Source organism: Botrytis fragariae (genome assembly GCF_013461495.1).
Source record: "Botrytis fragariae strain BVB16 chromosome Unknown tig00000001, whole genome shotgun sequence".
In the NCBI taxonomy this organism is placed as follows: Eukaryota; Fungi; Ascomycota; class Leotiomycetes; order Helotiales; family Sclerotiniaceae; genus Botrytis; species Botrytis fragariae.
In genome coordinates, this window is record NW_023500987.1 from 3,779,432 (window position 1) to 3,805,637 (window position 26,206).

General features: G+C 41.3%; 6 protein-coding genes across 6 annotated transcripts; 4 read left to right on the forward strand and 2 right to left on the reverse strand.

Moving 5' to 3' along the window:
• Positions 1 to 10,489: 10,489 nt before the first annotated feature.
• Bfra_001144 (putative external nadh-ubiquinone oxidoreductase mitochondrial precursor protein) lies at positions 10,490 to 13,071 on the reverse strand (the record flags this gene model as incomplete). The annotated part of the gene is made up of 8 exons (XM_037331582.1): positions 10,490 to 10,532; positions 10,600 to 10,683; positions 10,824 to 11,631; positions 11,681 to 11,761; positions 11,949 to 12,198; positions 12,352 to 12,451; positions 12,616 to 12,787; positions 12,912 to 13,071. The coding sequence occupies 8 exons, from the start codon at positions 13,069 to 13,071 to the stop codon at positions 10,490 to 10,492; spliced, it is 1,698 nt and encodes a 565-aa protein (XP_037197915.1).
• A 293-nt stretch (positions 13,072 to 13,364) lies between these two features.
• On the forward strand, positions 13,365 to 13,640 carry Bfra_001145 (uncharacterized protein; the record flags this gene model as incomplete). The annotated part of the gene is made up of 2 exons (XM_037331583.1): positions 13,365 to 13,547; positions 13,587 to 13,640. 2 exons carry the CDS (start codon positions 13,365 to 13,367, stop codon positions 13,638 to 13,640), a joined length of 237 nt encoding a protein of 78 aa, XP_037197916.1.
• A 350-nt stretch (positions 13,641 to 13,990) lies between these two features.
• Bfra_001146 (uncharacterized protein) lies at positions 13,991 to 14,695 on the forward strand (the record flags this gene model as incomplete). The annotated part of the gene is made up of 2 exons (XM_037331584.1): positions 13,991 to 14,222; positions 14,283 to 14,695. The coding sequence occupies 2 exons, from the start codon at positions 13,991 to 13,993 to the stop codon at positions 14,693 to 14,695; spliced, it is 645 nt and encodes a 214-aa protein (XP_037197917.1).
• A 368-nt stretch (positions 14,696 to 15,063) lies between these two features.
• Bfra_001147 (uncharacterized protein) lies at positions 15,064 to 15,454 on the forward strand (the record flags this gene model as incomplete). The annotated part of the gene is made up of 2 exons (XM_037331585.1): positions 15,064 to 15,142; positions 15,327 to 15,454. The coding sequence occupies 2 exons, from the start codon at positions 15,064 to 15,066 to the stop codon at positions 15,452 to 15,454; spliced, it is 207 nt and encodes a 68-aa protein (XP_037197918.1).
• A 1,817-nt stretch (positions 15,455 to 17,271) lies between these two features.
• On the reverse strand, positions 17,272 to 18,563 carry Bfra_001148 (uncharacterized protein; the record flags this gene model as incomplete). The annotated part of the gene is made up of 4 exons (XM_037331586.1): positions 17,964 to 18,563; positions 17,749 to 17,810; positions 17,467 to 17,639; positions 17,272 to 17,307 (listed from the first exon to the last, which is right to left on the reverse strand). The coding sequence occupies exons 1-4, from the start codon at positions 17,999 to 18,001 to the stop codon at positions 17,272 to 17,274; spliced, it is 309 nt and encodes a 102-aa protein (XP_037197919.1). The 5' UTR covers positions 18,002 to 18,563.
• A 3,653-nt stretch (positions 18,564 to 22,216) lies between these two features.
• Bfra_001149 (uncharacterized protein) lies at positions 22,217 to 22,453 on the forward strand (the record flags this gene model as incomplete). Its single annotated transcript, XM_037331587.1, has 1 exon — positions 22,217 to 22,453. The coding sequence occupies one exon, from the start codon at positions 22,217 to 22,219 to the stop codon at positions 22,451 to 22,453; it is 237 nt and encodes a 78-aa protein (XP_037197920.1).
• Positions 22,454 to 26,206: the final 3,753 nt, after the last annotated feature.

Here is a 26,206-nt window from a genome sequence, read left to right on the forward strand (position 1 = left end):
AGCCCTCCAAATTGAACTTAGGCACTTTTTTGGTCGCAATCGCCACTTTTCGCTTATAGAATTTAGGCTAGGGATTATTCGTAATTTATAGATCCTCGTCAGGTTGGTGTTTGGAAGTATCTAGCTAGGTGGGTAGGCAGAGAAGGGGAGGGGGGGGGGAAGGGTGGAAAGAGGAAGAAATGGTATCTTTATGACTTTATCAATAACTTCAATCAAATTCGGAGTGAAAGCGAAAGCGATAATGCTGAGTACAGAATCGAGTTTGGTCGTCGTAGTTGTCCTAGTCGTCTTAGTCTTCTTAGTCGTCCTAGTTCTGGAAAACTAGATAGGTATGGAGTTGGAAGAAGGATAAAGTAAAGAATAGATAGTATTCTCTCACAATGAACAGAATCAAAAGACTCGTATAATAGAATAATGAATGGTTATGGGTTGAGAAATGGGTACACACAGAAATGGATATGCCCACTGCCCAGGCTAGAGGTGTACGAAGATAGTGTACGACTAGACTAAGAATTTATCGGTACTGCGTAAGTTCCCTCCCTTGGACTCAGATTTAGAGTCTAATAACTTAATTAGACTGATCAAAAAAGTAGATCCCAAGATTTTTCCGGGGACCCAGAAAAGTTAAAAAGATGTTTAGGGAACTAAGAGTACTGTGGTAGGTAGTATTGACTTGAACAATTCATACATCCTCGTGGCATGCGTCGTAAGTTGTGACATCTTCCCCAATTGATAGATTCATACTATCCATACCGAATCTATCCATTTTCCCCTCAAATGGGAATGATAGATGATTATCAATCTGTTGTAAATTTGCTCTTTAACTCTGCTCTACTCTACTCTGTACATAGCAACTTATTTGGCTTAATTATTGCAAAATTTTGGATTCGTCTTGGCAATAGATTCGTACGCGCGGTTCAGTATCTAGGTGTCTACTATCAACCGCTCATCGGGACTCAGCACTCAGAATCTACGTTAATGGAGAGTCAAATTGGTTTGGATAATCTGGATTTCTATCATACTAGTATTCGGAACTTTTGTATCGCCAAGATTATGCCAAGTACATGAAGAAAATGGATACTCAGAGGGGTTTCATTTACTCGACGGTTTTAGGATATATATGTTTTGTGTGATCTTACAAATCAATAGATTCCTCCGAATACCCAGATCTAAGGAAAGCCTCATTACATTTTTCTATGTACATGCTACCTTTTTGGTACCTGAAAAGCTCCTAGTTGTAACTAGATACTGATAGGTAGTCGGAAGCTTAAAAGAAGGTTGACGTGGGCTACCTAGGAATGGTTTGACCGTTTTGGTGGACTATTAGATGAGAAGAAAGAAAAAAGTCAGGAGCTGACGACGACTTCTGTTTAAGCGATCAACTCATTTCAATACTGAAATCATCTTTCTATCTGATATGATTGGTTGGACGCATAGATTCGAGATCTTTTTCATCTACACCGAATTGTAGAGCTTCTCCATATCAATCTTTGTAACTTCTCAGCTATCTTTCTAGGTATGAATGAAGATCTCTCTAGAACTAGAAAAAGATGATTCAAAACCTCACGAAGGATTCCAACATCTCTTGGCTAACGTGTATCATATGAACCATATTGCGACGACAATAGTAGATCTTTTTGCCAACGTTACGATTACCATGGATCAATCTCACCCGATGATACTTGGCATACTTCTTAGAGTGCTGTAATAATATATTGCTACTTTATTCATACAGTTGGTCATGTAAACATCAGACGAATTATATTAACAGAAAGTCATAAAGGTATAGACATAATGCTAGATCAAAACTCTAGATCTCCCTTTCACTATGCCATCTGAACAATTGCATTTCTCAATCATCAAATCTCTAAATTTCCAGCACAACCTCACCCAAAATTGTTCACAAGGTATGAAATCCAAAATTCAAAATCCACATATATACAGAAAAGTTCGTCATCAACTACATACGAAACGAAATCATACCCCTCAGTTTGAGCCTCATAAATATACTTTGTACACTAGGTCTTTCGTTTCCTTCAAAGATTCGTACACATACAATCGGAAACTGGAGAACCCGTCATCATCTTAGGAACAATAGGTGCTTCATCATGAGTTATCTACAAATACCTCTGACTCAGTGCCTATGGCATTCGTTTCTCAACATAACAATGCCATGGCGGAACAAATAAACCCGTCGATTATACTTCGTTCAAGCTCCTCGTTCGTCTTGGTATCAAAGATTTTGATATAGATACACGCAATCGATCTTGGCAGAGATAAGTTGTTTTGAGAACCTCGGGAGTATTCGTATACCACAACACGTGGATATAAATTTACACGAAGACTATCTCAGTCAACGACAACAATAACAACGACTTCGTTATCTTCGTCTCCCTTATTTCTCGTCTCCCTTCCCCTCGTACTAATATCAATTCCAACACTTCTTGAATCTTGGCATCTAAAAATCATCAAAATCCAGACCTCACCAAAAAACTCAATCTCATCCCCATATTTCTGATTCGTAAAAATAATTTTCCCCATAATCTTTTAAAACCACAAGGCATACGCGTTTTTTCTTGGCATCGGCGCTCTGATTCTCAGAAAGGGTTTAGTCTGATTAAAAGATTGCGCGGCTGGCTACCCCTTGTGGCGTGGTGTGTTTGGCTGGTTAAGTACACACCGGTTTAGCGAGAATGAAGGGTGACGGCACGTGGAAAAAGGGTTCATGGTTTATGATTGATGAATGGAATAGATAGAGTTTGAGTTAAGCTTTGGTATGATGGATTTTATTTACAGTAATTGAGATTTACTTCAATTAAGATATCTGTGTATTTGGGTTTGAATACAAAAGGTCAAGAAAGGGAGGTATAACAATCGGACGATAGGAGAAATACGTACCGGTAGAGAGACGTCAACACAGGAGATCAGGAAGAACACTTCCTTCCCCCCTACTGATCGAATCACTCAACGACCCTTAATTCACCACGCCAAGCTAAGCATCATCAGCCCAGCGTCTATTTTTGATATTTATCCATTGAATTTACCCATTTAGAACATTTCCATATATGTGTATCATATCAAACAAGCGCTCCTTTCTCTTTACCCAACCAGCAGCTCTTCCAAAAGCAGACATTAGAATCGAAAATATTCCTTCAAATCACCGAACGGAGAATATAGTCGTCTCATATAAAACTTTGTTGTCGGCCGAGCCGCAGGAAGTGGACAATATGTTCAGCTGAAATATATGCAGTATGGGACGTTTGTAAGCAAGCTCAAAGCTTCAAAATCTCAGGTAAATTAAGTACTATGTGTATATCAAATGTCTTTTTAAAGCTTTCAAGCGCTCCAATCGTAACCTCCATTAAGTCTGATCTTCACACGCGGGTATTTTACATATCTCGGTGTCATAAGGTATTGATATATACCGAACAGCATTTTAAAACCTACACAGCCTCCCTCCTATCAGGCACCCTTCAAGTACACTTCAAACTTCAAACTTCAAACTTCAAAGCCGCGCGATATGCTATTTAATGGTCATAGCTTCCTCCATACTTATTACTTCGTACACCTACCTACCTAGTCTCCAGTCTAGGTCTAGTGTAGATAGACAGCTATGAGATGAGGCTCTTCCCAGTTGCAGGAGCACCACCCGAAAGCGAGCTAACAAGAAAAGTTCATCCATTCATGTGTACCACGTACGCGTAATATCCTCTAATTTATATTGATTTTTCTTTTTAAGTTATTAGACTTGGTACGTGGTATGATATTCTCGAATCTTGATAGGGAGGGATCACGCAAGATGGAGATCATGATGAGTGATTAAACTTCTATTGTGTGTGTACTTCGGTGCTTTCTTTCATAGTACTTTCATTCCTTGTGCACACGTGGTGGTCAAGGAATTGCCTGCGTCGTCACGGGTGGATAGCATTCATGTGTTAATATATCAAACCTGGTTGTTCGTCATGATTTTCCGGATGGAATGGATGAGAGGAAGCGCATTCGGGTTTGATGCGAGCGTCTTGCATGGACACTTTTACTTGTGTATCGATTTTTTCTCCTTCAATCGTTCAAAATTCATCTCCTGTCAAACCCGAAGTTTTCAAGTCAAGATGCCAAAAGACCAACAGAAAATGTGCCGCTACTTGAACCGTCCTTCCACCTCTAGTAATGTGGACGGACGCGTATATACCGTCTCAATCTATCATTCCCTGCCGCGGTGTATTGAATCCAACGTCTTGGTAGCGAACATACTATCAATTTTTCTCTATCTTGTGAAGACGGCTTACGAATTTGACCAATTAGACTTTGGTGATTTGGTATTGGAGCTTTCTCGTTGATTTTGATAGATTCTTGTCAAGTATGACTTATCTGTTAGTCTTTCTATTTCAATAGTGCCCGTATACTAAATATTCTCCACGAATTCATGTAGCCAAGACTTGTGAATCGCATCCCAATTTTTCTACTCTTCCCACTGAATCATTGAGTCATATTAAGTGGAAATCAATAGATTTATGAATCTAACGTCTCCATAGTTTTAGGATCAACTTTCCATCGTCTTATATAACACATAACATGGCCTTATTCATATTTTCTATACCCTAGAGATTGACATGATGCATTCTTACTGCCTGCTCTCCCCCCTCCCCAACCCACAATTTTGAACACAGATCTTCATTACTGATGGAGCATTGAAGCGGATATATACATCCATTCGGATTCGGAACGAAAGAGCCCCGTTAATACTCCGTATCCCTTCTCTTTTCCATTCACGCGTCATCACTTTTTGACTTCACCTTCTCCTTGTCAGTCCTCTTACTTCTCTCTCACCAAAGTGACGAAGCACCTGAAAAATATCTCATTCACGTGTGTATCAAAATCATTAAGCTTAAATTCTTGCTCGGCATACGTTATATCACACGGGAAGTACACGCAACTTTGTTCGGTTTCCACTTATTCACTTCCTTCCACCTCACACTGGCTGGCGCAAGCTCTGAAACGAAAAGAAAAAAGACTGAAAATTGAACTGCGATGTAATGCAATGGCTTGGTTATGTAGTTGTGAGTAGGCGAGCTGTTGGATTGATGTTGGCAGGTTGTACTTGAACGCCATTACCTTTGTTGTTATCCTTACTGAATCTTTGTTACTATAATCGTTACACCGTATAAATAAGTGGAATTAGATGATGAGGCAAGTACCAGCATTTTTCTTCTAGGTGATAAGGAAACAATCATAAGAGAAGAGCGTAGCCAAAACCCACAGATTATATCGTTATTTTTTCCCCTTTGGATGCGCGTCATCACGAACTTAATCCCGGTTCTACGTGGATATACATTACAGTTAAAGAGAAACACCAATTCCTAGCTTTTTGAGTGAGTGAGTGCGAACTGGCAAAGAGTCTTAACGGAGATGAGATTTCTGCCAGAGACAGACGGGGTGGGGAGTGGCGAATGGACTCAGATTTTCGGTTATTTATCATTTATTGTAAAGTCGAGATGGTGTTGGTGATCTGGTCGTTCTTGTGTGTAGGATAGATGATGAGATGGGGAATGAAGTTGTGGATTTTGTGGGTGAGATTTGGATTGGCATTCCATAATGCACTCACTGGTTTATTTTTGTGTTTGTGAATTATGGTAAATGATGGGATGGGGTAAGAGGGGTGAAGAAAGGCTGGCTTAACGAAAATTTGAAGGTCGAGGAGATATTGTATGAGTATTTAAGAAGTCTGAATCCTAATCCTATATCGAAGCAACAACATCTGTAAGGGTGTGGACGAAGGAAAAGCATGCATGATGTTTAGCTGTGCCACTTGGCGGTATATTGCTTTTGCTTTCTGGTTGACACGCTGTTTTTCTGGCTGTTTCGGGGTTTAGGGGGTTGGAGTGGATTGGAGTAGGGGGTTCTGATGTTGATTAATATTTCTTTGATGTTGGTTTGGGATATTGTTGTTGTTTATTGATGGGAGTTTATTAGTGTTGTCGGGATTGTATATGCTTTTTCGTTGTTGTTTTGTACATTGGAGGGGATGATGACGGGAGGGGTTAGTACTTGACGGATATTTCGAGGTGCTTTAAAAGGTATGTATGTATTTATGTTGATGAGTTGGTGGGAAGAAGAATAGATAACACACAATCAAACGGTAAATCCAACTTGGGAATGATGGGTTATGGAGTAATTTGTAGTAAGCACACGGTTCTTATAGCGCGTTGGGAATTGAGGTTGGGATGTTTTCAATATATTCACTTTGAAGGGAGAGTAGGTTAGAGATTCTATTTGAAATCAACAGTCTAAGCTTACCCAATTCCTCGAATCATTATATATTGACTAGAAACAGATTCCTGAGCCTGATAAGATCTACAGTTTGAAAGACCTCTGAGGATATTTATTTGAACTTTCCTTCTTCTCTACATTTTAAATCCAACAATCCATTGATGTTTTTCGCCGATTTCCTCATAGGTCTTGCGGATGAGATGTGATGAGTGGTTGTTTGATGTGTGTACTTTTTTCTTCTTCTCCTTTTTCATATCCGGGTATTATAAGTGTCAAGTAGTTTTGGACTGGATCACTGTTCATACTAATTTGTTTTCATCACTGCCAGTCAACATTTGTCGATTCTATAATTTAGTTTAATTTTCTTGCTGTTAGATGGGTCATATTTGTTGGTAGTTCTTGTGTGATGGTATCCGTGTTGAAGAGTATAGAATGGGGGTGGAGGGAAAAAGCGACAGTTTGTTTCATCACTTATACTTTGGTGAGGAGTCTGATTACTGCGTAATTTGTATTGTTTGTCGCCTCCTGGTCAGTTCTTCTGCGGAGTACCTGATTTGTATGTCTATGGTGAGGGATACTTTTATTAGGTATGTTTATAGGACTTGAATAATACAAAATTAAATGACGAACACTCCCCTGTAGAAATTAGGACGAGGAGCGGATGCACTTATTGGGTTGTCTGGTGGGGTTCCTCGGTTATTTGAGGGGTAAGGGCAAAGATTTTTAGGGAATCATGTAGCAGTTCTTTCTGATGTGTAGAGAATCTTGAATTTCGTGGATCTTCTGTACTCTTCCCAATTATTTAAAGAATTCTGAGTGCTTAGATAATATCTCTTCTTAACCATTCTTGTGCGAATTTGGGGTGGCAGAATGCAGACTACTATCTCGAAATGCTCATAAGATGATGTCACATTAATGCTGTTTCTTGCTGTGAAAAGCTTGGAAGTTGGAAATGGGGCCATACTAATGTCTTGAAATTCAAGTTTGAGTTCTCGATAAAAGAATCCTGCATATGTGTCGTATATTGTTGTCAAAATAACTAGTGGATATTTACTATCGCTTTCTTTCTCGTCATTCACAGCCAATACAACTGTTGTCTGAATAGGCCTGATACAATCCTCTCAGTTAATGCGATCTCCCAAGTCTCGCTCCCTGACAAAGATTGCAAACACCTGTATTCGTTGTTACCGGTGGAATTTCTTCGTCTGTGCTTGGCCATGAGGGTACTTGATCTTAATCATTCTTGTTCGTGCCGCTCCAGTTGGGGAAAATATAGCCTCAAGTAGGATAAAGCCAGTACAAAAATTCACTTCATATTTTGAAGTTCGGGATATTATAGCAGGATATTCAATATTGCAAGAGGCTGAACCGGTTATGATTTCTTTCCCTGGATATAAATACCAATGGACTTCTAGAAGCAAGGAGTTCAAGAAACCAGATTTGCCGCTAAAATATTCTCGTCTGAGGGTTGCAAATCATTATACTTTTTGTGATTGTGCTTGTCCTTGATGTAGTGGAGGGTCTTGTTATAGTCTCGGATGTGAATAGATCAAAGGTAGGGGAGGGGGGTTCAACGATGTTACACCTGTAACTCTGTCTAATCTACCAGTGTTATGAAGGTTCAACTGATAAAAAATTCAATGATGTGACTAAAAAGAAAGAAAAAAAGTGTAATAGATACCATGTTACTTTCCTCATTGCTATCAGATCCATGAATACTATCAATCATTTTCGTGTGCAAATCCCGAAAGGTACGACGATATGATGAGATGAGACGATGACATATGATCCTGCAAAAAGTCCAGATTCTTTGACTCAAGTACCGTAGCTACGACAAACGCAACGACGTAACGATGCATAGCTGAAAATGTTGGTCAGGAACCACGGCATGAGTCCTGATAAAGCGAGTGGATTCTTTGAAATATAAAGCACATCCGCATGGATAGGGAGAAATTTTATAGAAGAAGATGGACGTTCTGAGAACTAATTATGGAGCTCAAAGTACAACTTAGTGAATGGAAAAAATCAGAATGGGCAAGACCAGCCCGGGTGGAGTTCGAATATCAAGATTCATAGGTGAAGTGGAGAAGGATATATAAATATAGATTAGTAGGAGTTTGAACACACAATGACCTGAATAGTAAGCAACGTAGAGCATTAAGAGCCTCAGTGTTGTTGCCCTTGATGATCTCAAGTTATTGAAAGCGATAAAGATTCTATTATTAAACGGTTGTCTTGTAATCTTTGTGGTGATAGGCATAATGAGATTGCAATGCAAAAGTAATTGTTGCTGTCAATACCAATTCTATCCCCTATTATCACTCCAGACATAATCCACGTTATTTCGAACGATAGTGTAATAGAAAATTGTACCTGTCGTTTCTTTTCACATTATTTGACGCCAACTTGGTAGGTGTTACATTCAGCTGCTGTCACTGTTTAGTTTCATCCCAACAACTCAGTGTGAATGTTTTCATGTTATTTCCCCCCGATCATAATCTGGTACCTAAAAATGGAGTTTCCAAGACGCAAGACGCAAGTTTGCGGAAGGTGCTTATCATAGGCTTTCTTGAGACTTTGCACCACTGAAGCCAACAATATGTTATGTCGGGAGTCCTTTCTATCTGTGTGATCTTTGTATAACTACTCTTGGCCAGATCCAAGACTTGGGTGCGTATCTGTTATTCACTCGATAGGATCTCAATTAGAGTCTTCAGCCAATGATGACGGTTCAAGATACACATAAATATGTAGAGTACTTGCACTCTTCACACAACAGATCATGAAAAAGATATGAAAATAAGGAGCTATGGCCAATACCACAAAGATGCCGCGTTTCTTGTTCAGATACCTGTAACTCGAAGCTTCAATGACCGGAATCGTAGATCCAAGACGTTCATGATATCTACGTGTGAGCCATTTCTCACTTGCAATGTCACCTACACATAAAGTGATTTACTGTCGCTGAATTACACACGATAAGGTAATCATACGCAAGTTACAGCTAACAACATTAATTAATCAAAAGATACCAAAAAGAAGAAAGCAATCATACGCTCAAACCCCGAGTAAATCAGGTCAAAACTAAATATGCCACATCATTCTACTTACAACGACTACCTTCATAATACAGTGAAGACATGAGTTTGAATTTCATCATGACTAAAGATGATGACCAGTTCAAATCTTTGGATAGCTAGGCCGTTTTACAGAAGTCACAAGTTACTGATATTACGAGCCCCCAGCACAGATATAAACTTAGCGGATATCAAGTAGAAATAGGTGCATTGGATGGAAGGGCGATCATTCGTATCCATCTCCTTCGTACTAGTTTTGGTGAATGTCTCCTTACTTCTTCTGGTGCATACCTCAACATCTGAAATTCTCTTTATAGAGCTTAATAAAAGGTAACATTCCTCTGCCACTAAGCGGAGACCAGAGCCACCAAGACCAGCATGTGTGCTGTGTAGCAGGAAAACCAGACCTGTCATGATCTACTACTTAGCATACTACCCTCCACGCATCTCTTGTCCAATCTGCAGGTATTCCAGACTTTAAGACCTTCAATATATGGATGATGAAACTCGGAGACAACGGCATGGAAGAACAAAAGGCAACAATATATCATCACTGAAGTCTCTTCACTGTCAGATCTCTCACACTGATCAGGTCATTTCACTGCCAACCATCAGCGCCGTCATACAATCATCAATAATCTCATCGGAACTGCAACTCAACTTCCAAATCCTTGATTTATAACCCCCATTTCCTCTTTTCAGAGATCGAGGGAAACTGTTCATTCTTTCTCCTGCGTTGAAAGGTTGAAGGTCAGGAAAGACCGGATTGATTGTATGATCACTGGGTTTGGATAGCTGTTGGTCTCTTTGATATCATGCTCTGGCATTGTATAGTCTCCTGGTGGTACATTATAAACCAGATTTGCATCTTGATGTAGTAATTCGCAGTGCACTATTCAGTAGTCAATTTCCCAAGACAGAAAAAAACATCGAAGGTGTAAGTTACTAAACCCAAGACGCAGCGACTCCTACCAGTCATCCCTCCACTTCGATATATAATTCGTGCGAATCATAGAATAAAAAGTAGAATTAGCCTTAATATAAAAATACAGTAAATTACACCCTTCCTACGAAGCCGTCCATAGCTATGCAGTTTTCCTTTCTATTTTACCCCATCCAACCTCCCAAACGAATCTTCATCGCCGCTAAAACCTTGATATATCACGCCCAAACAGCCAATTGATTGCCCTGTTATCGTTAGTTTCCTTTCAGAGAAACTTTCATAGAAAAAAACAGAATGAAGATGAGAACTTACCAATACATAGGGATAAGTATTTTATTCCTCCAGCTGATTGTTTGAGTTAGATATGCACCTCTCCAGATTACCCATGCTGTTCTTCTATATTTAGATGTACTGTTAGCAACGAAATCCACAAGAATTCTTTGCGACTTAGCAGATATCCAACCTGCAATCCCATTTCTCCGTGTATTGAGTCATCGAACATTAAGTCTAAAAGTAGAAATGGAAGTTCCACATACCCCTTAATCTCTCCCTTTCCATCCGTCTGCATAATCGCCTTCATGCCCCCGACATAAGTCATAACCCCCATATTTCTAAAGGTAAATCCTTTGTCCTCAGCAGCTCCAATTTTCCCTGCCTTGTCCATCTTATTAAGTCTTTTGCCCAGCCATCTCGCTTCCTGATTTGCCACTTGCGCTGTAGCTGGTAATCCCATATCTCCCAAGACAGCTACATCTCCCAATGCGAAGACATCATTCATCGTTGCTTCTTGTTGAGTTTGCTTTGCTCCGTCTGGAGATGAACGAGTAGCCAATTTAACCCTAAAGAAATTATCCACCATCAATCCACCCGTTTTGGGACTTCTTTTCAGTTCCCATTTTTTATCTTCCGGTCTCTCCATACTCTTCTCGCTATCACTTCCAGACAAAATAGCAGACTGAGTAGGGAAGGTATGAACAGAACTCAACGCCTTCTCGATAAAAGGATTCATCATCAATCCCGTACTCCAAACACACATTCCCACACCCACATCACCTTCTTCCTTCAGGTTTAATGTGAATCCCTTTCCTGCGTCTTCTCCATTTTCTCCTTCCTTGGGTAATCCTCTTCGCAATCCCAAGATGTGATGTTCAGTCTTAATCTCAATTCCATCTCTCTTGAAATGTTCCAACGCGTAGTTTGCAAGATTTTTATCGAACATCGGAAGGATTTTTGGTGCAACATCATAAATAGTTATTTTTATGAACGGGGTTAAAGAAGGGTATAGAGTGGAGAGATCTTCATGACAAAGATCAAAGAGTTCGGCTGCAAATTCGACTCCAGTTGCTAGACAAGTGTTAAGTGGAGATCACGGGGATATACAGAGGAAGCTTACGACCGCCGCCTACAATGGCGAAATTCAAAAGTTGTTTTCTGAGAGAATCGGAACTGGTTGGTAATGCAGCTGTTTCGAAACCTGTGATTTCGAGAATCAGTACTTGTCATTGTCGTTCCATTAATTTTTTTCCTTTGTTGTTTATTCCTTTTGTTTGATTAACGCTCCGCTTGGCTACTGCCGTGGGAGGTCGAGAGAGGAAATTGATTTCATGAGAGCAAATTTCTCTTCCCCTATCCACTCCCCTTCACAAAAGAAATGAACTCACATTCTAAGATCCTCTTCCTAATCTTTCTCGCATCTCCTACATCCTTCAAAAACAATGCATTTTCTCTCACCCCCTCAATCCCAAATGTTTGACTATAACACCCAACACTAACCACCAATTTATCATAGTCCACTTCAAATACTTTTCCTTTTCCTTTCTTTTCTATTGTTGTGGAAGCAGTTTTGGGTCTCTCAATTGCGTTTTCCTCTACTTTGATAGTTTTCTTATCAAAGTTTACGTCGTCTGCCCACTGTGGTAGTGAGGCTTGTTAGTAATCCATAGTGACTTCCAGCTTTTGTCAGAAATGGAGCAAAGCCGAATCCTGTTCTTTTGTAGACAAGCAGTGGGGAACACTTGGACTCCAGTCACCACATTACCAATGAAAGGAGATAGACCGACTCACCCCCTGCCAAAACTCGACCCCGTTCCCTCTCGCTCCCCATCCACCCCATCCGCCACCTACTAAACCCCACCCTCTCCATCTTCCTCTGCCTCTCACACTCCTACATATCGCGTATTAGCAATAATCCATGAAGTCCTACGCTCTCAGAAACACGAAATCCAAAGCCACCTCCCCCGTCCCCACTCAGCCCCAAGATCTCTCATCAACCCCCGTGCAGAAGCACCCACTCCTCTCGAAAATCAGAAGAGAAATCCAAATACTCACTCAAGCGCGCTTCTAAATTCCAAAGTCCCCACAGCTGTACTAGCCAATAATGGCGTGAACACAAAATATGACCGTGGAGAAATAACAACTGTTTGGTATTTCTTAGGATCCAGTTGGCGAGAAAGCGTGAAGCCTGACCAGCCCGAGCCAAGAATCAGGACTCTTTCACGGTCTGCATGTGTCAGTAGACGGATGGTTGTTTACTGAGTCTTATGTATTGTATTGAGTTCCGAGAGAACGAAAGAGATAAGATATATTTATGGATGGGGAGGATATCAAGTAGAGGGAATACGAACCGCCTTTCGAAGCGTCGAGTTCACGTGTTGATATACATCTTGCACCGGCACTCAAGCCCGCTACCTTTCCACATTTGGAAGACGATACGATTTTGAGTAGTCCCCCAGCATACAAAGCCGAGCCCCTATTTCTCGAGGTAGCTAAGCTGTAACTCATCATGTATCATATGATATTCCTTCCCTTTGATGGACAATTCACCAGTCCAGAAGCTCAAACTGTAGAGAAATATTGAAGATCAAATACCAGGGAAACTTTTCACTGAATAATCAAGATGCAGAAATAGGAATTAGAATGAACACGGTGAGAATTCGTTACCGATTTTCTCCGAATTCGAGTATTCAATATTGATTTAATATCGTGATGATACGGTAATGTGTGGATATGCTTGGCAAAGATGACCTCACCTCCACTGAATTTGCGGACACAATCGAAAGTCCGTTTTAACCCGAAAAATGTTTCAACAGATGTTGGAAGAAAGGAGTGGTACAGATAAATGTTTCGCGCCGCAGTTGAGGAAATGGCAGTGTGGTTATAGTTTTCAACCCAACCAAATATTCAAGCTATATCGCTTTACAATTGTCGAGATTGTATACCCTATCGTCTCAAGACATACTCTGTATACACGCAGAAGCGAGGTTCGATCTACTTACAATACAAATTTCGCATGCTTTTAGCAAGAATATATCGAATTTGTAATTTCCATATTGGCGATAGATTTGGCAAGGTGACACACACTATCGATAACCTTTGTCTCTTAAGCTATTCTCGAGGGGTTAACAGGAGAGCTTCAAAGGGATTGAAATGCGGAAACAAGTCAACTATCAGACAATCAGGAATACGAAGATGAATTGAATGTCAATGAATTTTCTATTCACCCGACGTGCTAGAGGTATTTGCGATAAAGTCGATGAATTTATACTCTACGGGGCAAAAATAGCTTACCCCAGTCAGTAAGATTTCAGCAAGGCTGAAGAAGGTTAAACACAAGCTTTAAGCCTTGTAGAAGGCTTCCCAAACACAAACACAACAGACACAACCACGACAAAAGCATTCACACTATCACACACATTCTTATTCAATGGCGCCAATACGCAGATATCTGCGCATTAGCAAATATTCTGTTCTCGAATGTCGCATATATGTCGATAATCCAGCTTTGGCAGAAAGTTGGCTACTCAATTCAAGAAACCCAATCTTGCCCCGAGTCATCGAGAAGGTTCGTCCACTGGTTCTGCCAAAGTTGCGCGAAGAGCAGGAAAGGAGCAAGTCGAAGGGAAAGAAAAAAGGCGTGAAGGATGTTGTTAGTGATGGTGAGTGGAATCGTTGAGCACGTCTATAACAACGCAACGTCCATTAACAATTACTGGCAGAGGACTTCGAAGTATCGATATTTTTGACGGAAACCAGTACACGCCATTCTATCATTTTCAAACACAAGCATTTTCGAGATATAAACAAGAAAGCTTTAAAGTCGAATTCCGACAAACTTACTGGCAATACGAATGATGCGCCAATTGAAGTAGCTGATGGCCCAGCTACTGTGAGAGAAGCAAGCGAAGAGTCATTTTCTCTACAAGACATACCTGAAGTAGGAGATGATTCAGATTTATTTATTAGTGAAGATGAAGGGCCTCACGGATCAAAACGTTCAAGAATTGGGCGGGAATCTCTAGACTCTGATTTTGGTCCTCTAGCGAAACGTCGGAAAGATAGAGAAGCATCAGGGATGATGACGACAAAAAGAAGATGGCAATGGATACATCTTACGATGGATTCTCAGTGAATGGTCGCGTGTTATGTTTAGTCGTCAAACGGAAAGACAAAAAGGGCAAAGCTCCAGCCGCCCATGGAGGTCAAGTAATGATGGAGGACTGGATCACGTCTACGCAGATGCCACCACAGCTAGATGATGTATGAGATCCAGATCTCCAAATTATACCTCCTCGCATATAACATCCAATGAAAGGCAGCTTCGGGGACCTCCACGACTGCGGAAGAGCCATAACCGCATCCCCAGACAAACCAGTGGGTTTGGTAATGCTTATACAATAGTCAGAAGATATTTGGAGAACGGACTTCCAATTAAACCTTTCATTTCAGAGATAGCCAAGTCTTTGATGTGTAAACTTTTCAAGAGAAGAAAAAGTTAAAATGTCCGCTTTTCAAGCTCGGCGACTTTCGAGACAAATATTTTCCGAAAAGGTCAATATTTGGAAGCATCCCCAAAAGAGTTTGGTCTCAGTGCCTGCATCTTCGTGCCTCTGCCTAAAGCTCTGCTTTGCCGTCGATCATTTTACCGATATATGGTGCTATGGCAGATTGTGTGACGATTGGCTCATCGCGGCATTTGTAAAGTTTGGGTTATCTCCGTTTCGCAGTGAAAGTCTGTGAGAGTGTCCTGGTTGTAGATCTAGACCTTCATCTTCTATCACTGGCCTCCAAACCCGGGGTAGTGTGCCCTGATGGCTTCAGCTTAACATTATACTCTAGCCCAAGCTTATTCTCCGGCCAGCCCTTGATTATCAACTCTCATACGTGTTAGGTTGGAAGAAATGCAGGTGCGAGGAAGTTGAAGCATGGAAGATGGTGAGCGCAAAGTAAGTTCAACTTGATGTCGATGTCACAGTTTGTCCTGTATTCTCAATTTTTATCATTGGCTTATCAAGCAAGGGCCACCCCTAGTTATATTTTGCAGTTAAGTACATGTGGCAAGTTACAGAGTTAAAACCGGCCATCAAATAAGACAAAAGACGACAGCTACAATGATCTACCTACGCAATAGAACCCAAAGATGTTGGTGCTGCAAGTGTATTCACTTCAAGCTATCTTTCATAAATTCGAGGACAGATCACCAAATAGAGTTATCACACGTTCCTGTCCCTGGATTTACTCAACATAGTCCAAGCCCTGATGAACTTTCCTCTCCGGGTCCCCCGTTCCCTCTCCCGTCTTCCCCACAAACGATATGGCACTGAAGTATGCGCGGACCAAAAGAAATTATACAAAGTACAGTATTTTCATCCGTTATGTACGTACGAGGTGAAGATATAATCGACTTAAGATCAGAATTGAATTTTTGATTGGTGCGGGAGAGACGCCACTCACGCGAACGGACGGTTTGTTTCGTACACAGAACTTTTCATCTCTGGGAGAAAGTATAAATCCTATTTCTCGGAAATTTATTCCATCGATAAAAAACATCATGGCGTCTTTGGTTGTAGTGTAATTGAAGAATACCACTGGCAATCATCGGCTTCGGCCGAAATGCTACTCCAAAATGGCTAGCCGAAGAGACTTTTCGCTTTCAGTCGATGATAGCCTTTTGCTTACCTCCCCGAAGTCTATTTAAACGTGAAGTCAATCTCAACCGACAATGGTGAAACGTACCAAGGATCTTTGGGAGACCGTTGGGAAAATATGAATGGGTGGAATATTCCCAGTGGTCTGCCACTAAGAAAGAATGGTGTTAGATATTGAAAGACTTTTCCATCGATCGACAGTGTCATCATAAGCCTTCGGTTACATTATCTCCATTCAATGGGAATTATCCCGTCGGCTGTTTTTTCCAAGGCTGTAGAGGAAATTTCCCACTTTTTTGTACCAATCATGTTGTATGTGGATGAAGAATTGTCCACAAGTACTGTTTCTAGGCTGATATGCTCGGACGTTGGCAATTTTGATGATGCAAATCGGGAAGTGACTATTGAGCTTGTGATCCCCATTATTCTAGATCTCTGCTTCATACACTTATTATTGAATACATATAGCTTACAAATGCTCCCAATATATTGCCCAGACTCTTATCCGTGTCACAGACAGCGGGGTATAGGTGGGAATTGGCGTTTTTGGGTGGACCGTGTGGACATAGAAACGTTTTCACTGGTATTATGATGCTGCAAACTGCTAGGACTGTATGAGCTGCATATCATCGGCGCTGTGATGGTAGATCGAGAAGCAAGAGGGTTTTATCGTATTCTTTGTTTAGCATCAAGTTGGATGTATATGGATACGAATTACTTGTATTCTCCATGGCCGTGCGCATCTAGTCATCGCATTCGCGTCGCCGGAGCGCCCGAAACTTCCATAGGAAGAGACGGAAGACATCTGTACATCCCGTTTACGTCATAGTCGTCTTTATTGATGGTTGCTGGGCAGTGGGCAGTGCTCTTTTTTAGCTCCATTTTCAGAGAAACAAGAATAACGATTACTGGTTTTGTTTCTTATTCTTGCTAAATTGAGTAGCACATTGTTTGCGATCAGGTTTATTCGAGTTTGAAAATATTGAAGCTAGTTTCTTTCGCATGCAGGTACGTCAAACTAGTTACCATATCATTGGGAACTTTATTCTACACCGCCCGACTAGGACTCCTGACCGCCTGCGGTCTTCGTAGTCCACTAACATGATCTCAGTATCATCAGTTCAGCATCATCTCGGCCTCGTCTGCTCATGAGTAGACAGCTAACACCCCTACTTCCCATGGGCACACTAGTCTTCCATCACAACCAAGCTCAGTTAGTACCAATCCTCTCGAAAGTCAAATTCCCACACCCAACATTCGTCTTGACTGTTACGATACATCCATCGGCAAGATCGGCTGAGAAAGAACAGGTAAGATATTTTCCAGTGAGGGTCTGGGGTGCACCATTGTGATCGAGGGGCTCGGAATGTTGTGCTTTGAAGGTGCCAACGGTCGTGGAGTATACGTTGAAGTAGCAAGCTTTTGTTACTATGACGGGAAGCGGAGATGTTAGGGTTTGGGCGTATGGTGAAGTTGGAGATGGAGATGGAGATGTACTGAGAAGGAGGGGAATGAGATATCGAGGTTGGGGACTTACGGTGAGTGAGAAGGAGAGTGCTAGCTGAGAGGAAGATTGAGAGGCGCATGTTGAGGGATGTTCTGTTCTTAGGTTGGTGGATGGAGCGATGTGATAGTTTAAATTTTAGATATCTAAATTATATTGAACCAGACTGATACAACAATGATATCTTTATACACACTCCAGAACTCTCTCACGTCCCATTGCCACCTGCATCTCCAATTCACGCTCACCGTGCCAACTTTGCGAGATCCCCACCCAGTTTCTGCATCTTCACTGTCTCTACATACGCAATTGATGTACAAAAATCCTACGCCTTACATGCATATGTATATCTGATATATATCATACTCGCTCACCCCCAATAACATCTTCAGCGTTCCCCGTTACCCCGAAATTTTCGGATCACAACTTTTTGTTTCTTGATTTCTAAACCGGGCCATCGGCATCGACATCCCTTAAAGCGGAAGGAACAATTATTATTCGTGTAATAAAGCTTGTAATGTTGCTGATATGCAGGGCGCAGGCTAGGCGCGTCGGGCCAAGGACTTCGACTCGGGTATGCGGGACGGATAAGGAGATTGATGTGCAGAGGATGATACGAGATGAGTGGATAATAGATGGATGTCTGATAAGGGAGCGAGAGTTTGATAAGGAAGGGGCTTGAGGATGAAGGGGAATAATTGGATTTGGAATTGAAGAAAGGGAAAATATGATTGAGATTCCTGGTTATTGGGCTTGAATGGAAATACGAGAATACCTAGTATTCGTCATACTTGTAACTTCGTGCTCGTAAGGTAGTGAGGCTTATCGTATGCCCTCGTATGCTCTCGTATACTATCGTATGCAGACCCCATCATACTTTCAACACGGATGGATATTCTCGGCACGCAACCTCAGCCTCGCATGTTCCCATTCGCATTTGACCACTAAGTCTATTCTGATCTCATCACCACAACTCAGCATCTCAACCCCCCTAAAGCTAATTTTCTATACACGAAGGATTCTCCGGGGCAACAAATTGGAAGTGGAAAATGAGTAAGACGGAGAATAAGATGACGGGCACCACGTCGAGCGCTTATCTTACATTGCTACGCGGGCGGGTAAGCTGGGTTCCCGAGATGGATATTCGCGGTTCCTTCCTGGCGCTTACGAGGAAGGAGGTGTAGATAGAAGGAGAGTTTTTAGGTTTGAAAGGAAGGGTTTCGGCTTGAGAAATGGAGGGATTATTGATTCGTTATTGATGTGTGTTAAGATACACATGTATGTGATTTGAATAATAGGAAGGATTTCTCAAGAAGCTTACTAAGTGTACTTGTGTTTTAGAAGCAATAAACTTCGTAAATTTGAAAGTATATTCTGGAAAGGACAATTAGCTCCAATGATAAAGTCCGAACCTCGAACCTTATTGCACTTTGTAATATTTGTTCAGAATTCCGGTGAATTCCATTATCAGGTGGGTAATGGGCAGATGATTAGAAACACAGCAATTGGAATGAAACCTGGAAAGTACCCATCAACACATATCGAGCGACGGAGCATCATCTCTCCTTCCCATTTTCAAGCTCGAATAATTGATGATGATTTTTTCGTATACCTTTACGTGCATCTTTCCTTGGACTTCCAAAGTTCCCATCTCATTCGTGTAATTCTTCTATTCTCCGAATTCGAAAGAAAATTTCTGCAGATCTCGATGCTCTTCTAAGGAAATCTTCAAGTTTACATCATTGAGAAGGTTGACGTACGTGAGCATTTCAATTGTCCGTGGGTATTCGCCATCCATCAACCTGCTCGTAAAACCATCAAATCATAATAGTAGCGGATGGTATAGATTTCCCATCCGCGATTCAAGAATTAGTGCTCAACCTTAAAGTTGCTTCAGAACTACTGAAAATAGATGTTCACAAATAAAGTTCAGTACCAAGCTGTACATACGAACATGCGAAGGTTGAACGAACGGTACTTGTTTGAGTAGCTTTTCATTTCAAGGCTTGGGATATCCTCCGTCTCGAATTCTCCTTTCCCAGTTTCCATCTCCTTAACTAAAAGATTGAACTCACCGCCTTCGTACCGGTATGATCCATCCCTTTTTCTAACTTCAGCGTCAAGGAACATCCTTTTTCTAGAAAACCACAGCAAGTTTCTAGAAAATTGGCTTGAAGCTTTTGGAAATTAAGCGAATGGATGTTTTGGTTTTGAGATCAAGCAATATCCTAGTACTCCACGTGGAAGAAGTTGACAGATTGTTCTTTCATTCCTTCTAGTCGCTGATCGTTTCTCGTAGAATGATGAGTCGTACCGTATAACTGGAATGTACCTTGCGTACCTGAAAACATTAATTTCCCACAGCCTGGGAAGTTTGAGAAGAGTGACGGTGCGGTGTGAGAATTGTCGACGAGGAGGAGCGGTGAGCTTGGCGGAGGTGAATTAGGAGGTGGATTCGTTGTGACTTGTTTGTTTGGAAGGATCAATATTTTGTTCCTTTTTTGTTCCTTTGGAATTCTGGACTACTCCACAGATGGATTCAGAGATGTGTAGTTTCAGCGGGCCATATCTGTAGCCTGCACAGGACACAATACTTCTATCAATAATTTTTCCAGTATTGATAAGTGCCTATACTACAGGCATACGTTGCAACACACATCACTAATTCGTAAGCCCGGATTCCCAAATCTTCAGTGGCAAATTAGGTGTTTCAACAGCATCTTCAGAAGTTCAAAACTCCTAAACTTCAAACCCCGGAAACAAAAAAGGAAAAAGAAAAACACGAGTACCTTCCACATGCATACATTATCTGTACAATATCCGGAAATACATGTGTGTTCAAACTCAAACTTCGTCCAAATCCCAGATCCTAGATCAAGCCATCCGAGTTTCCCATATGTAAATACCGACATATTCGGCGTTTGCCTCAGCCCTGAGCCTTGAAATTCTCGCATTAATACAATCAATTCAGCGGAGACGAGTTGAAGCCCTGAATCCTGATGTTGAGAAAACTTCATTGCTTTTGATGTAAGCTTCCATGATTCCATACATGTAATCTTCCCCCCCTTGTCCATACTCGCCCCATAAACAAAGCAAACCTTCTAGAAGAAATTTCGAAGGATTTTGTTGAGACTCCACAATCTTGAATCCACCATACTCTGCGGCGTCAAGGGAGTTTTGAAGCAAGCAAAACATTCCAATGGTTCCATGCAAAAAGCAAAACCAGGAATCCCTCATCACAAATCAGGGACCTGCATTCGTATCTAAACAAGGAGACCAAGTACCGTTTACCGTGCCAGCCCTTTGCAATTTGTGAGTGGTAATTTATGAAAAACCCCAGGTGGAGATCATTTCAGTGGCTGAGTGCATCTTGTAAGGCGGTCAAGAATCAAAAAGAAATTTTAAAATTACATACATATCTCCAGCTCCACGACGTGGGTGGAAATTTCGCTTTTTCTAGCCAGTTTGGGGAATTGAAGATAACATCCATGTCGACCTTTTCAAGAGTGGATCTCCTTTTCATCTGCCCCTCAGTAAAGGAGAGGAGGTTCTTCCATCTTTGCGAGAATTGCCACCGGTGACCGCATGTTTTGATACTTGCTTGCGAACTCCTTTATTTCCTTACCTGCGGAGTCACCTTGAATCGTGGTTGACTACGTAAATAGATAATAACTCCATACTCTGTATATCACAAATACAAATTAAGTACCCCGTCAAGCACGAAATCGGCTCGTGCGGAAACATGAAACGGGTTTGTTGTTTGTTTGTTGGTTGAAGCAGAATTGATGCATAACGACTTAGAGTATTCGTTTAACCCCTTCATTTCATCCATAGTCCATTCCTTACAACCACAGCTCTCAAATTCCATACACCCCACATACATTTTCATCTCAAGTAAAATAAGAATGGAGACATCTGGAAACTTCCGAGATGGGGTTTCAGAAGAGTTTGATACTCACCGTCAGGAGGTCACGGTCACGTTTTGGCATTGAGTATGAGATTGAGGTGGATTCAAATCCATCTGAAATGTGAGATTATTCTGAGATTGATGCGTTACGCTTGGCTGTTGAGATTCTTCGAATCGTGTTAGAAGTAGTGGAGTACATGTTATGCTGATGGTATGGGTTTGACAGAATGCACACGTGCATGCATACGAAGGCCCGTCGAAGGGTGGAGTGACGTGACTAGAGATGTTCTTGATAGATTTACTTTGTGTGAGAAGCAGGGCTATACGCAGGTACACAGTGAGTGGAGTATGACCCTGATTTTCACCATCTACAATTTTCTAGAATTTTTCTGTGGGATGGTCAGGTAATTAATTTCACTTGTTTCTGATTGGTTACATTTTGCGAGGTTTGTCTTGGAGTATTTGAAAAGGCTTGGTGTGTGGGGATAAACGGTACGGAGTGGCCGAATGATCTTCGCTATTTATGTACATTATTAATGTATTTTATGAAGATTTCTTGGTTGTTCGCAGTTATACTTGGCAGGACTTTGTCATATGCCCAAAGGGACTCAGGGAATTGAGGAAGAGAATCTTCGGGCAGAGGTTGCGTGCAGCTTGAAGGTATACTGGCGTCGAATATCAAGATTATTTCACATTACCAGCAACGGCGAGGATGATCCTACCAATCCAGGTGGACACGCAGTTCGATTGGGATCCCAAATGCAAGCTTTAGCAAGCTTTGAGTACATGATGAGGGGAGAGAGGCACTATGGAGAGACATACAAAGTATAGTGCTCTATCAAAACGTTGAAGCTATTGATTCCAACTCTCGGACTAGCATATTTCGTCCAAGCTGAACTACAGACTGGCAAATATATCGAGATCAACGTGCCAAACTCTCGATCTCGAGTTCTATGCGACGTCAAAGTAGTTAATGTGCCAAAGGGTAGCGGCGTACATAGACACATCAGCTCAAGAACTAAAGATGAAAATGTATGTAAACTTGGTGATTCTCAAAACTAACTGATGTCAATATAACGAACCATTTTCATGAACTATTTCTGGAGGTCTCAAAGCTTGGCATGTGTAGAATCTTGAGTTAAATCTATTCTCACCGCATTGAAATCTTTTCTCCCAGGGCCGAAATCAAGCGCAGGCATCAAGAACGAGATAGAGCTAACCCTGCATGCAATAGTGGAATCATGGTGACGTTTCTTTGGGGAAATTCGATATCACGAAGATTAAAGTTGGCGGTGAAGTTTTTCTTTCATCTTTCTCGGGTTTGGTGGATGGTGGGAAATGAAAAAAAAAGCTTGTCGACAACTCCGCTGTTGCATCATAATGTGATGTACTGATTGTCGTCTCCGCATCGGAATATCATTCGGTACAATTTGAAAGTGGGAAGATAGTTCTTCGTATTAACATGATCAGGCTTCATCAAGTTTTGATCATTGAGCAATCATTGCTCAGTGGTTTGACCCATTCCGAAGAACAGGTAAAGATAGATTACACATAATGAGATGTATAGTATAGGTATACTCACACTTGAAGATACTTTTTTTTACCCGAACATATCGAAACAAGATATATGAACCCTTGTTTTACTTCTGGGTGAATAATATTCGGTTATCGAGGGAAAGAAAAATTGCTGAGATGAAGGGGATTGAAAAAAGCCGTCAAATTGGCGAAATTAATGTCCGAGAGCTCAGACAATGACAGGTGCCATCAGCAGAGGAAATCTTCAAATTTGCGCGACAAACGCCGATCTACACCATCACCTGTGAGAAAGTGAAAAAAGGGATTTTAAGCTCTCCAAGACTTTCCGATTTGAGAACGGGCATTCCTTATGTGGAAACGGCGACATCTTCTTTCGGAAGCGACATCGTGCAAAAACGTCAAGAAAGGAATAGCAGATGAGTTGATTTCAATAACCTCAAAATTTCCATCTCCACCTTCCAACTCGCTTGATACTCGGAGGACAGATAAAGAAACGGAGCAAGAAACATCCATTTCGGTGTATTCGGCACTCAAAAGTAGTTTGATATTGGAAGCAAGGGCATATATCTCTCCAATTTTCGATTTCGCGCGACAAACGCAGGGGCTGGGGTTACATTGATGAGGTATAATTTATGTGAGTCTCCTCAGCCTTGTATCAGGGGATTTGCAAGTCTAGCGAGGGGAAGATCGTAAGTTTCTTTTGCTGGTGAGGCATGCTTTATCCACCCTTCTCTGTCCAGGTGACTTCTAATCCTTGACTTGGCATTTTAGGTTTATGGGCCTTATGGAGATGGGATTCTGAGATTCTTCGCATGTGAGATTGATGTCAAGAAATTGGATATCTTGGATTCGTGTTTTCTTTTGCGGTTTGGATTGAGTTGGTTTTGCGATAAGAGAATTTCACCATAGAAGGACTCGAGATTATTGAATCTATTGAATGTTCAAGCCCTATGTCTTTCGTATCCCAAAATGTCGAGTGTTGCTTGGTAACTGCTTGGTAACTATGTACTCACTACTCAGCCACTTCGCTTGAATTTATGGTTTCTAAGCCCGCAATGAGATGAACTCGGCTATAGAGTTATATTTTACGGGAACATTCGGAAACATGGGCGTTCATTGAGAAACATTTCTTAACCTTTCCAACAACCAAAACACTAATATTCAGGTACCACAAGCCTCCCGAGAACGGTGTTGAGATGGTAAGCGGCAAGGCAAAAAGAAATCTATCACTTCCACGTTTTCAACATGGATAAATGTTGGAATACGAAAATTCTATGAGCAGTGTGCTATTTAGCCAAATCATCTTGTACATGCATGCTCAGACATTGTGAGGTAAACAGCCGTGATGCATATTTAGAAATTGCTGAGCGGTACTGCTGTTAGATTGCTGCATGCACATAGCTTTAATTGAATGGTACGCTATAACCCAATCATTCTGTACAATTTAAGCATTTTTACAACAGATCTTTGCGGGTATGCATGCACTGCTATCTGAATTTAGATATCGTATCGAAGACTCTATTCACGATCGGAGACAGCGGTAGCGGCTCAAAAAAGGGGGCCAAAGCCCAAAATTAAGCTCAACGAACGCATTCGTGTGTATGGTGCGTGGACAGCGAATTATGCCCGCAGACCGTTGAAGTTCTTCCCGTTATAGAGATTGGTACCTACGGTAGCTTATGATTGATCAATGTACGAACGACGCTTACCATCATCACCAACAATTTCACCAATTCAGCATCGAGATCAGGTGAGAAGAGACACGGGAAGAGATGCGAGGGGAAACACGGGCTATAGTCTATCGCATCGGCATGCGAATCACCTACAAGCGAGCCACGAACACCCCACATTTGATACAATCGTGGTTTGACCGACAGTAGCTAGGTATGATTTTGGTCATTGGTTATTGCGGTTGATATTGAATGATCATATGATAGATTTATGACTGATAATCGTAGCCTTGGGTGATATACAAGCTGAGGCGTACATATCCGGTATCGAGCGTCAGCACAGAAAAAGGTACACGAACTTACAAGGCTGGGTTATTGATACGATTCCTCGCAATGCGCAATGCTTGGTTTTAGTAGGCTGAGAACCTGGAGATTTTATTGGAGGTTGCCTACACTTTCATGAAATACAGTCAGCGCTATACCGAACCCAACCCAAGAAATCTCGTGGGAACTATTATTGAATTCGGTATTGATTGATAATAATAACATATACAACCAGAAACAGCAAACAGCAAACAGAAAACAGGCTTTGTTGTCAACATCCGTCTATACTCTGTACTCAGCTAACCTCCGATGGACTACCTTCCTTGCCTCGTAGATCTGAATGTTCGGAGTTTTCTTTACTCAATTGCTCATCAATATCAAAATCCTCATTTCAAAAAAGTCAAGCCGCCCGTCAATCAAAAATCTTCAGCCTGATCACTTCCTACATCGTAGAAATGTGGATTAGGAATGACAAGGAAATTATTCTGCCATTTATTTTCTGCCATTCTGACCAAACTATTTTCGGCAAATGTGGACTGCCCCTGTTATCCGCCTGTTGTTACCAAAATAGTACTAATGAGATAATCAAAACAAAATGAATATTACTTTTTGAGTAGACCTGAATGTCTAATGGGATTATAGATCATCTGAATACTTATGCTCTCGTAGAAGGAAGACATACTCAGGTCCGTGAGAGATAGATTCGTAGACAGATTCGTAAATAGATTTGTAGACAACTTGAATACCAATACATGAGTGATGCTTTAGTTATCTTATCTCTTACTATGTCCAAAGTTTCCCCCATTGTCAAATGTCTTTCGGTTCCTGCCCCTTCATCAACTTAAAGTGTGACTATGCAAGAAGAATTATGAACACCTCCTAATAATCCACCACGAATGCAAGTTGCCGGCAGAATAATAAAACCAACAAGCTGAAGCTTCCCCTGTTCAATGCACCATCATTTCCATGGCGTATACAAGGCTTAAAACTAAAATTATTTTACATACCACACTTTCCCTTTCTTAGAAACATCTTATATTCACCCTGGGCATGC